The sequence below is a fragment of the Camarhynchus parvulus genome, chromosome 3, assembly GCF_901933205.1.
Source record: "Camarhynchus parvulus chromosome 3, STF_HiC, whole genome shotgun sequence".
Lineage (NCBI taxonomy): Eukaryota > Metazoa > Chordata > Aves > Passeriformes > Thraupidae > Camarhynchus > Camarhynchus parvulus.
This window is the reverse complement of record NC_044573.1, coordinates 25,799,847-25,810,769: the sequence shown is the minus strand read 5'-3', so window position 1 is coordinate 25,810,769 and position 10,923 is coordinate 25,799,847. Positions and strand designations below refer to the sequence as shown.

Below are 10,923 nucleotides of genomic sequence, written 5' to 3'. Positions count from 1 at the left end.
GGTATTTACATCTACACTTTATTCAATACTCTTTAACATCTTCCTTTTCTTGCAGATCGCGAGGTGCCAAGGCACTTCGAAGCCTCCTGGTCTGAAACCACCTTACTTTCAAAATAAAAAAGAACAGCGTCGAAAACAAAACCTCACAGCCGTCCTTCCCCCAGACACAGCAACACAAATCCCTTTCGTATCATTTAATCACAGCTATAACCCGACAGCCCTTGCCTTTTGTCATTACCATGCCAGAAGATAATATTTACCATGATTGTCGGTAATATCCTTAGTGCTTTCCCTTCCCTAACTCCTTCTTGCACATACAGAGGCACACAGACCCCCGCCTCCCTGCCTTCTCCATCCCTTGGTCAGTTTGCAACTGGATGGTTTGGTTCATTTCCTCCTTTTTTATACACCACTTGCAAACTTCTGTGTCTCTGGGCTCGCTGCGGGATGGTGACGTGGCTACAGACCCTCTGTATTTTGTACTCCCGTGTGTGTGTGCGTGTGTGTGTGTTGGTGTGTGTCAGTCTGCACACCCGTGTGCGTGTGTGCGCTCCAGAAAAAGGAGATGTTTGTCTGTCCTCTCCCTACATGCGGAATCCAGGCCAGTGCGATGTGGAGCTCAATAAGAAACTGCATGAATAAACACGAATAGAAAGTTGTGCTCAGCTAACCGAGGAAATCAGAGCAATACCAGGGCACCAACGTCCACATTTCTTTTCACTTCGGGCCGGGGCAGCAACCTCATCTGGGTATGCTAAAAATTAAGGGCAACGGGCAAGCAGATTCAAGTCCCTCGAAAAGGCTGCTGTAATTGATCAGACAGAGAGAGATGGGGTGACGGAAGCCCACGCCTGACCGTGGAGGGCCAGCAGCAGCCGCGGCCCAGCAGGCACACAAAGGACCCCCAGCCATGCTAAAGGGCTCGGGCAGCGACCACGGAGAGAGAGGGAGGGAGGGAGAGAGGCAGGTGGCGTCGATGTCCCCAGACCGCCGCGCCGGGTGGCACGCACGCCGGTGGACCGGCAAATCGGAGCTAGCTGGGCATGAAGGCAGTGTTACAGCAGTGTTATAGGCGAGGGGTGGGTGGTGAGGGGGTTAACCATCGTCTCCAAACTGCTCCGGAACCGGCTGGTCTCGGCCCGACTTCCGACGGGAGGGGCGGGGCAGTGGCCCCGCAGCGGAGGGCGAGGGGCGGCGGTGCGGGACGGCGCGGGCCGGGGGAGGCAGCTCGCTGGGCTGCCGGGCTCCGGCCATCTGCCTCCTGTCCTCCGGCTTTCTCTTAAATATTGATCAGACGCACTTCAGCTTCTGAGTAATTTCATCTTAATCAGCGGCCGGGCTCGGCGCGGATAACAAACTAATGCTGGAGAGGGCCTGTGGATAATGCCGGGCCAGGGGCAGGGAGGAGGCAGCCCTCGGGTTTGGTGGGGCTCGATAGGCCCTATCTTCCCGGGGCAGATGGACTTAGTGGGTGAGAAGGCTTAAACGCAGCTTTTCATAGATTTACACCTCAATCAGCCATTCAGGTTTTTTATGCAAATCCCAAAACAACATCATTTATCCATTACGAAGCCCGGCTTTGAAACGGCATATCATTAGCTGCACCCTTGGCACCCCGAAACCACGCAGGCACCGACGCCCCCTGGATGAGATGTGCCCTGTCCCCCACAAACCCCGCCGGCTCCAGGGAGAGGCGGACACCCCCGGCGCGGCTGGGGCGGCTCCTCCTGCGGGTTTGGACTGGCGATCCGACAAAAGGAGCAACTTCTTGAGGATGGGGGTGACAAATGGCGCGGGAGAGTAAAGGCCCTGCCCTTCAGCTTAAGCTGTGCTGGTGCCTAAGGCCAGGTACCGGTGGGGCGAGGCTAAGGGCGATCTCTGGCCTCCCCTAGCAGCCACCGCACGACGGGGCGATATTCGGGAGGCTTAATCAGAGGGAAGAAAAATCCAAACCTATCAGTGTAAGGCTGAGCTGAGGTAGATTATTGCTGCCGGCTTGACGCCTTCTAGCTGCAGCTTCGAGACGCGAAAATGAAAAGAAAGGAAAAAAGTATGTCCCAAAGTTTCACGCCTCTGAATCTTTTCAGGTATTAAATTCCGTTAAAAAGCACGCTGCTATCAGAGAGGAACAGAAATACTGCCCTTAAAAACAATGTACCGACACCAAAGATCTTCCCACCCAGAACTGGGGGTGACTGGAAAGCCAGTTTGTTCTTCTAAAGGCCTCTCCGCTGCCTCTCTGCCGGCTGGGAGAGAAAAAGCAGCCCAAGCTCTAGCGAGAGACCCGGCGAGGGTGCCGGCCACTGGGAAACCTTTTATCCCCTCCCGGGAAATATTTTTCCCTACAAAAAGCCGCGTGGGGGAGGGGAAGAACTAGGTCCATCACACCACCCACGCGGAACACGGTAGCCCTATTGTGCGCCTGCCCCCAGGCAACTCCCGTCCATTTCAGTTTCTTACGACGGGAATTTATTTTCTGTTAGCTCCCCACTCGTGTTGGCGGCGGGCCAGCGGCACGGCCGGCGCTGCCCGTGGGGAGGGCCCCGGGCGCGGGGCCGCGCGTGGAGCGGGCGCTGCCCCGGGCCGCGCGTGTCCTCGGGCGCGGTGGGGCGCGCTCCCCACGGGCTCCCTGCGCTCACACGCGCGGCTCCTGCTCAGGGCAGCCTCAGGTGTGCGAGCGTGTTCACACACCAGTTTGTTCTTTAAAATTACCCATTGGCGGCTTGGTCTAAAATCCCTCACCCTATGGCGGTTCTCCCAAATCCACAGGTAGCCTCGCGAGGTGTGGGGGGGAAGGGAGAAGGGGGGAAGAGCCCATGCGCTTTCTATATCTCCCCGCAGACCTAGCTCGGACTTCACTAAAAAAAAGGAGGAGGGAAGAGGGAGAGAGGATTCGGGCAGCACAAAGGTAGATCGGAAGGCCATACTAGTTTGGAAATGGTCAAGAAATTCCAGGCACGTTTTTCTCTAAATCCCTGGTAATATTCAAAATTGTATTTTCAAGTAAAAACAAGTTTAAAATTCACCTCTTGCTAATTCACGGCTGAAAAATCTGCCCAGGGCAAAGCAAAACTTTAAGGAAAAAGAAAAAAAGAAAAAGGGAAAAGGAAAGAAAGAAAGATGCTGAAATACTGTTAGTCATGCAAATAAAGGCTTCTTTCAGCACATTACAATATACTCCGGATTCGAGGGGAGGAGCTGCAACCCGTTAAGGGCGAGGAGTTTTTGTTTTTGTTTTCATTTAAAGCTACAAAACAAATCCCGAAATGTCTTAACCGCTCTCTGGAGACACCCATCCTTGCAGGCAGGCGGTCGGGGAAAGCTTTTTAGCTCGCAGTGCACAAAAAGAAATGACCGGGGTGAGGGGAAACGATGGAGCCCGCCGTGGCCGAGAGGACACGGAGGGACAAGGCCGTGCCTGGCGCAGCACTGTGTCCCCGTAGCCGCCCGCAGCCTCCTCGCAGGGTCGCTCCGTCCCTGTAAAATCCCTCCGGGCTGTCCTGCCGAGCCGGGGAAGGCAGGGCCGGAGGGGCGCAGGGGCCGCGCAGCGCTGCGCGCCCCGCCGCGGGACAGAGAGCGGGGCCAGGAGCCCACGGGGAAGGAGTGATTTTCCGTGGCGGACAGAAACACCGACATCGCTGGGTAGATAAGAAAATGGAATACTGTATTTGATTTAGAAAGTTTGTACATATAGATAAACACGCAGTTAAGGAAACAATAGTTTAAGCGTCCTACGTGGAATTTAAGAAGAGACCCCCCAAAGCTGCTATGAAATACTCAAAATAGCTTTTGCATAAGATAACTACAGTTGCACCCTAAGCTTTTTTTTTTTTTCTTTTTTTTTTCTATCGCTGAGGTCCCTTTTGGAAACCAAGCACGTCAGATTTCGACGGCTAAGTTTGTGCAAGGAACACCGAGTCAAGGAAAATAAAAAGGAGAGAGAGAGAAAGGGTTGGAGGGAGATAGAGAGAGGGGAGGAAGAAAGAGGAGAGCAAATATCATATACAAGCATTTCTACACATATATTACAAACTGGGAAAATGACCGCATCATTAAGATATACATAATTCATATAAAATTTTGAAATAAAAATAAAAATCTGTTACAGTCATAACTATTCTTTTTCCACATTTATAACCAGTACCCACACAGGCAGTGACAGAAGTGTAGAAAAAAAGGTGCTTACGAATAAAATGATTGTCTGCGGAACAAAAAAACAGAAAATTGCATCTTGGCTGGACCATCACTCGGACTAAAAAAAAAAAACAAACAGAGAAAGAGAGAGGAAGAGAGAAAGAGAAATAGGACCAACAAAAAGGCGATAAACATTTGTTATTTCCCTCTTCAAGGAGTTCCTTTTAATTTTTTTTTTTATTTTTGATTTTTGTACAAATTCGATCGGAGTTTGCATTTGTTTGTCTGGTTTCTGTTTGTTTTCCTTTACTATAGAGAATATTTTTTCCCAGATACAAATTTAATCATCATCATCATGCAAGTGGGTGAAATGCGTCCATGGAAAAGCGCAAAGGAGAAATCGTGCTTGTCCTAAAAAGAATACAATTGTCACTTTTGCTTTGTTTTTCTTTTTTTCCTTTCTTTTTATATATATAATAATTATTATTTCCCGCCCTCCCCCCACCCTTCCCGCTGCAGCACCAGCGTTTGTGACTGTTGAAGTTTTAGCTCCATCTCTTGGTGGTGGTGTTGGCTGACGGTGGTGGTGGTGGATTCTCTGATCCCTGTCTGTTTGTTTGCTATTATGTTTGGGTCGGGTTTGGCCTTTTCTTTCCTCCCGGCTGTGTGTGTGCGTGCATGCGTGTGTGTGTCCTGATTCTAGGTTGCCTCGGTTTGTTTTGCTCGGGACGGGGAGAGGGTGCTTGGCTGTTTGGATTTGGATTTTTTGTTTGTTTGTTTGTTTGTTTGTTTTCCGATATCATACATCACATTCCGAGTCGCTGGAGGTTACCGAGAGGATGGAGGTGCCCGTCTCGGCTCTTTCTGTCAAACTGGAGACGCTGGTGGTCGGGCTGGCCGCCGTGGACGGAGACTCGGCCGAGCTGTGTGTCGGGCAGCCGGGCTCTGCCAGCGACCGCATGCCGCTCTGTCCTATCGCCTGGTGCTGGAGCCTGCATCGCGCCGGGAGACAAAACAACAGCACAGCCCCGCTCAGACACCGGGCGCGGCCGAGGGCACGGCGCCCGCCCGGCCCTGCGCCCTCCCGGGGTCGGCCCGGAGCGGGAGCGGCCCCGGGCCGTGGGGCGCGGCCCCGGGCCGGCCGCTCTCCCTCCCGCAGCGCCCCGCGCAGCCCCGAGCGGCGGCGGGCAGGGCCGGGCCGGGCCGGGCCGGGGCCGCGCTGCCCCCGCTGTCCGGGCCGGCCAGGCCGCCGCGGGGGGACGCGCCCGGAGCACACACGGCCACGGGGGCCGCGGTCTGACACGGGACGGGGAGCGAGGGGACATCGCTTCCCCGCGCCCGCGTTTGGAAAACACGAGCAGCGCCTTCTCTTTCCCCGGATAAAGTGCCATTCATTCGTGCCCGCAGCGCGGCGGGCCTAGGAGAAAGCGTGCGGGGGGTGAGCCCCTGCAGCACTCGGACACCGCGAAAAGCTTCGAGGAGCGGTCCGTAGCGGGCAAGAATCGTACTGGAACCCCGTTTTGTGCTCTAGCCAACACCTGCCTAAATATTTCCCAGTGCACAGACACTGTGAGTCTGCGGTAGGGAAGGAGGGAGGTCCTGTCCCAGGGACGCAGCGCAATGAATAAAATAAAAGAAGGAGAATGTGGAACACAGCGCTTCTCTCCCCTCGAAATTTAAGTCCTTTTTTAATCTGAAAGCCATAGTCAGCTTTAAAGTGCTTTTTCTTTCATTTCTTTCATTGTTAACGCTTAAGGGAATATTACCTTTGATTTTTTTTAAGAGGCAATAAATATTTTTAGGTATCCCAGCATATTGCAAATATTCCTCTTGGCCCGTTTATTCCACTCGAAACCCAAAGAAAGCCTAATTCGGGGATAAGAGCTAAAAGTCCTGGACTGAGCACCCAGCCTCAACCTCTAGCGCCTAGGATTGCCTGTGTGAATCAAAACACACTCTTCGCTCAAATGTTTCTCACCGGGGTATTTTTAAATTTAACTTCCTGCAAAGAACAGAAAAAAAAAAAGTAGCCGGTTTATTCTACATCTCTCATTATTTTAAGCTGTCTAATTTCAGGGTCTTTGATTTTTCTCCCATTTACAAATCCTGGTGCATTCATCTGCTGTCAACAGCTTTGAGTCAACAAAAGCATCCGTAGGCAACTTCTGTTTATTTACAGTCCTAAGCTGCTCTGTTTTCCATTTAATGGAAATTAAATAGCAAAGCACTTTTAGGTTGCATTTCTCCTACAGAATCTTTAATCAGTAGCACCACTGCTGTAATTAGGAAGAATTTAAGAGACAGCATTTATAAGAAGAAGTTTTTGTTTACACGCTTACAGTGGTAGCGAAACATAAATTAAAATAAAACCAATGTGTCAAACTAAATTAAGGGTCCATTTTCATTTGCAAAATAACTTTTACGACAGTAATGAGAAAGAAAGAAAAAAAGCAAAAGAAAGGAAGGAGGGTGCCTCGCTTTTATCATAGCAAAGCGGAAAAGAAAAAAAAATGAAAAAAGATTCCGAGAGACACGCAAATAAATGCAAGTGTAAATGCACAGGAAACACACGACCAGGAGGCCAGGTCGCCATGTGGTGTAAACACAGAAATGAAGATGCAAGGGGAAAAAAGATTCCCGGTCTCTTAAATGTTGTTTTGTTTTTGGTTTTGGTGTGGGGGTTTTTTTGTTGGTTTTTTTTTTTTTTTCCTTTTCTCTGTGAGCTAAAGAGCTCTGGGGTATGCCTGTGCTGGTCCCGCTGCGCATGCAGAGCAGCACGAACAATTGGAACGGAGCCGCCGGCTCCGCCGAAACCCGCTCTGAACCGCACAGCCTGCCGCGGCCTTTCGGCCGGGGAACCGCGCCTGAGAGCGGCCAGGCACAAATCCCGGCCAGCCCAAAGCCGAACCGAAGCCCACCAACCCGGAGCCGTGGAGTTTCCCGTCGCCCGCGCCAGCCGCCGGAGCAGGGAGGGAGGGAGGCCGGGAGAGCCGGGCGCTGCCCCCGCGGCAGCCGAGGTGCTCCGCGCATATCTGCACACAGGCGCGCCCGTGGAGCTGCCCACGCCCGCCGGGAGCCCCAGCCCTGCCCGCACCCCGAGAGCCCGCAGGGAGCCGGGGCAGGGCTGGAGGCACGTCAGGCAACTTTGAGCCGTGCCTACCCCTGTCGCATCCCGGCGGCTGCCGGGAGAAGACCTACCCGCCCGGCGAGGGGACCGATTTCTCCCCGGTGGAGAGGAGGAGGAGGAGGAAAGGAGAGGCAGAGGCGCGCTGTCGGCCCCGCGGCTGCCGAGCAGCGGAGCGCGGCCGCCCGCCCGCCCGGTCCCGCCGCCCACCTCGCCCCCCGCCCCGGAGAGTGGCACGGCAGCCCCACTGACCTGTTTTTAGCCGCCGCCGCTCTGTCTCTTTGCCTTCGGTTTTTGAACCAGTTGCCTACTTGCGTGGGGGTGAGCCCCGTGGCCTGAGCCAGTTCCCTTTTCTTGCTGGGGTTGGGGTAAGGGTCCTGCAGGTACCACTCCCTCAGGAGGCTGCGAGTCCTCTCCTTGAAGCAGTGCGTCTTCTGCTCGCCATCCCAAATGGTCCTGGGCAGCGGAAACTTCTTCCTCACCCTGTATTTATCAACCGGCCCCAGCGGGCGACCCCTTAGCTTCTCGGCCTCCTGGTAGTGCGCTTCGAGCCACATGGCCTGCAACTTGCCGTGGGACTCCTTGGTGAATTTGTGGTTCTCCAGGATGTGGTAGAGGTCTCGGAAGTTGCCCGTGTGGAAGGCCACCACCGCCCGGGCGCGGAGGATGGACTCGTGCTTGTTGATGGCCTCGCATGCCCCCGGCGCCACCGGCAGCGACCAGAGGAACCTCCCCAGCCTTTCTATGTCTCCAGTCTCCTCCAGCGTCTCGCAGACGCTGGCCACTTGCTCCGGGGAGAAGTTGAGTGTGGGCAGCTGAAACATTGACAACTCTTCGTGGGGTGCCCGGGAGCTGCCGCCTCCACCGCCGCCGGCACCGGGGCTGCAGCCCGAGCCGCTGCCGCTGCCGCCGCCGCCGCCGCCGCTGGCGAGAAGGAGGGAGCGGTGGTGCGGATCGGCGGCGAAGTTTGGCAAGAAGAAATGGGTGGGATAAAGCTCTAGCGGGGACCTGAACACCATGGGATGACCGGGGAGAGGGGGAGATAAATCAAGGAGAAAAGAAAGAAAGGGAGGAAGAAGGGAGGAAAGGGCACACGCACCGCGCACGCATCCACACCCGCACACGCACACACAGCCACATAGAGGCACGGGGGCACACACACTCACACGCACACGCGGGCACACGCACACGCGCGCTCACACGCACTCCACACGCACACGCACTCACACACACCCGGCCCCGCGCCGCCGCCGAGTCAGGATTCAGTGATTCAACAGCGATCGCCCTAATGACAACAGCCTCATAATATCTCCCCTAAATCCACAGTGAGTGCAGCGCTGAAACATTTTGTTTCGCTTTTCTATTGGTCTTCTGAGTGTCGTTGTGGCGTTGCCATGGCAGCCGCTGCCAATCACTGTCAGCCCTGCCAATCATTACGGAGTACGTAAGGAAGGTTTTTACCACTTCGCCCAAATGCACGGGGGGGAGGGAAGCCGGGCGGTTGGTGGAAAAGCCTGGTTTGTTGTTTGGATTTTTTTTTTCCTCCTTAATCTTTGCAACTCCTAATCTCAGCACTTCCCCTTCTCCCTGTCTCTCCCCCCTCCTTCTCCACACCCCTCCTAAATAAGGGATCAAATAATGCGAAAAGCAGTGTGCACATATTTGTTGAATGGGATGAGCAATTAGAGGGTGGAATATTATTGTGATCTTAACGAGCCTCGTTAAAGCTAAAGGAGATATGGGGGAAAAGTAAATGGGCCAGGCTGGGATACATGTTCGGATAAAGGGCTCCTAACTGAGACAATTTACACATGATTTGCACGTAGTTTCACTTCATTCTGCCTATCTGAGCACTAATAGTGCGGGGGAAGAAAAGAAAGATGAGATCATTAGACCCATCCTCGCGCCGGTGACCCTCCCAGAAGCAGGCACATACAGTACAGGCTGGGTTTAGCCCTGGTTCACCCAAGAGCCTCTCCTCCCCTCTCCCGCTCCCTGCCCCTCTCCGCGGAAGGAGGGATCCGCTGAGTGCGGAGTTCCGCGGCCGCTCCGCCGGGAGCCGCCCAGGGCGCCCAGCCCGGCTCCGCTCCGGCCGCCCGGCTCCGCCACCGACCCCAGCTCGCTGCCTCCCCCGTCCCGCTCCTCGCTTCCCCGCCCTCCCGCTCCTTCTCGTCTTCCCTTTCCCTCTCCTTTCTCTTCCTTCTCCCCACTTTGTTTTTCTTGTATCCTGGCTTTCCTCCTCCCACTCGCCTCACCTCCCCTCGCCCCTTCCTTTCTCCGGAGCCCAGCGACCTTGCGAGGTTGTTCCTCACCCCCAGATCCGCCGGGGCTTTACACCGTACCTCTCCTTTTCCCCGCTAACTCTGCCCCCCAACTTGCAAGGCTCTCTTGCTGGGAAGAGGAAAGGGATGCGAGCCAAAGTGATTTTGAGCTTTTTTTTTAAATTATGCATTTACTTATTTTTTACTATGAAATTGAGAGCAGGGAAAATATCCGTAGTGGTGGTTTGAGTTCATCCCTCAGTTAAACACAGCTGGGTCGTCAGACCTTGCTACCATGCAACTATATTTATTATTAGGTATGTTGCTTTTAAGAAGATTTAATCAGCATCTTGAGCTGGTAACTCTTTTGTTTGGTTTCTGTAGCTATGGAAGTGTGATTTACAGAGATTTGTACGGGTCATGGACATCTTTCCAGACTTACTGTGTATATTTAGACAGGACTTTGCTTGGTGTTAAAAAGTGTATATTTTGAATAGGTTCACACACAGTAGCAAACAATACCGACATTGTAAAGGCATGTACAACGAGTATTGAAACGCAGCATCCAGACTTCAACTAATCTGCCCTCAATAAAGCTGAAATAATTATCCTAAGCCGCCTTTCTAGAAGAAAAATCATTCAGGAATTCAAAACTTTTTTAAAGATCTTTTCTGCATTCCGATGGAGATCGAGGGGTGAGGCTTGGAGCCCAAACTACTTTCAGACATCAATGGAGGGAAGGAGGGGGGGAAGTGAGATATTACAATTAAAATGTGAAAACATAGCGTGACTTGCCCTATCCGAAGGATAATAATAATACTGCTATGGGTGGTAGAAGTTCTTTAGCTGCGCTCCAAACTGGTTGTGATCCTTTCACAGCGCACTCCTCGTGAAATAATTCTAAGTGGCAGATGAATAGGTCCAGTTGGAAGAGCTGCTGGACTGGAAGAAGCTCGCTGTATGACACATTCATCTGATTTCCACTAAACTGTCATCGGTGTGCTACATGGCTTCATAGTCCTAATGGAAATAATTCGCCCTCTTAATTTTTAGTGATCTGCTTAAGCACTTCTGTTAACAGACTTGGGAAAAACTTCTTTTTACCCTCCCACCCTCCCTGGCTCATATTTCCAGTCGTACAGCTAAGGAGGGAAAGAGACTTCTCAGTCCCTCTACAAATCGACTTGGAGGTATTAATTGGACAACAATATGTTTAGCCAAAGATTTTAATACACACACACACACAAAAAATCTTTTTCTTTGTAATCCTTTCCTTTTATGTAAAGGATTATAGAGGGGAGAGTGGGGGGAATTCCTGCGGGAGTTTCTTAATATTTGATTCCATTTTTCTTCGAGCTGCAAATAAAACAACCTTGAAATGTATTTCCAGAATAACATCCAAAC

At 52.7% G+C, this 10,923-nt stretch overlaps 1 protein-coding gene across 2 annotated transcripts; it reads right to left on the bottom strand.

Annotated features, from left to right (window-relative positions):
* Positions 1-3,672: 3,672 nt before the first annotated feature.
* On the bottom strand, positions 3,673-8,572 carry SIX3 (SIX homeobox 3). 2 transcript variants are annotated; one of them, XM_030945565.1, is made up of 3 exons: positions 7,511-8,572; positions 4,967-5,126; positions 3,673-4,545 (listed from the first exon to the last, which is right to left on the bottom strand). In XM_030945565.1, exons 1-3 carry the CDS (start codon positions 8,275-8,277, stop codon positions 4,444-4,446), a joined length of 1,029 nt encoding a protein of 342 aa, XP_030801425.1. In that variant the 5' UTR covers positions 8,278-8,572; the 3' UTR covers positions 3,673-4,443. The 2 variants fall into 2 exon arrangements, with proteins under 2 accessions (XP_030801425.1, XP_030801426.1); XM_030945566.1 differs by lacking the exon at positions 3,673-4,545 and having other exon boundaries at positions 4,648-5,126.
* Between the last annotated feature and the right edge of the window lie 2,351 nt (positions 8,573-10,923).

Coding starts and splice junctions, on each gene's coding strand:
- SIX3 (XM_030945565.1), bottom strand. CDS start 8,277: ATGGTGTTCAGGTCCCCGCTAGAGCTTTATCCCACCCATTTCTTCTTG. Junction 5,127..7,510: donor GCGGCGGCGGCTAAAAACAG/GTCAGTGGGGCT, acceptor GGCGCGATGCAG/GCTCCAGCACCAGGCGATAG. Junction 4,546..4,966: donor CGGGCACCTCCATCCTCTCG/GTAACCTCCAGC, acceptor TATTCTTTTTAG/GACAAGCACGATTTCTCCTT.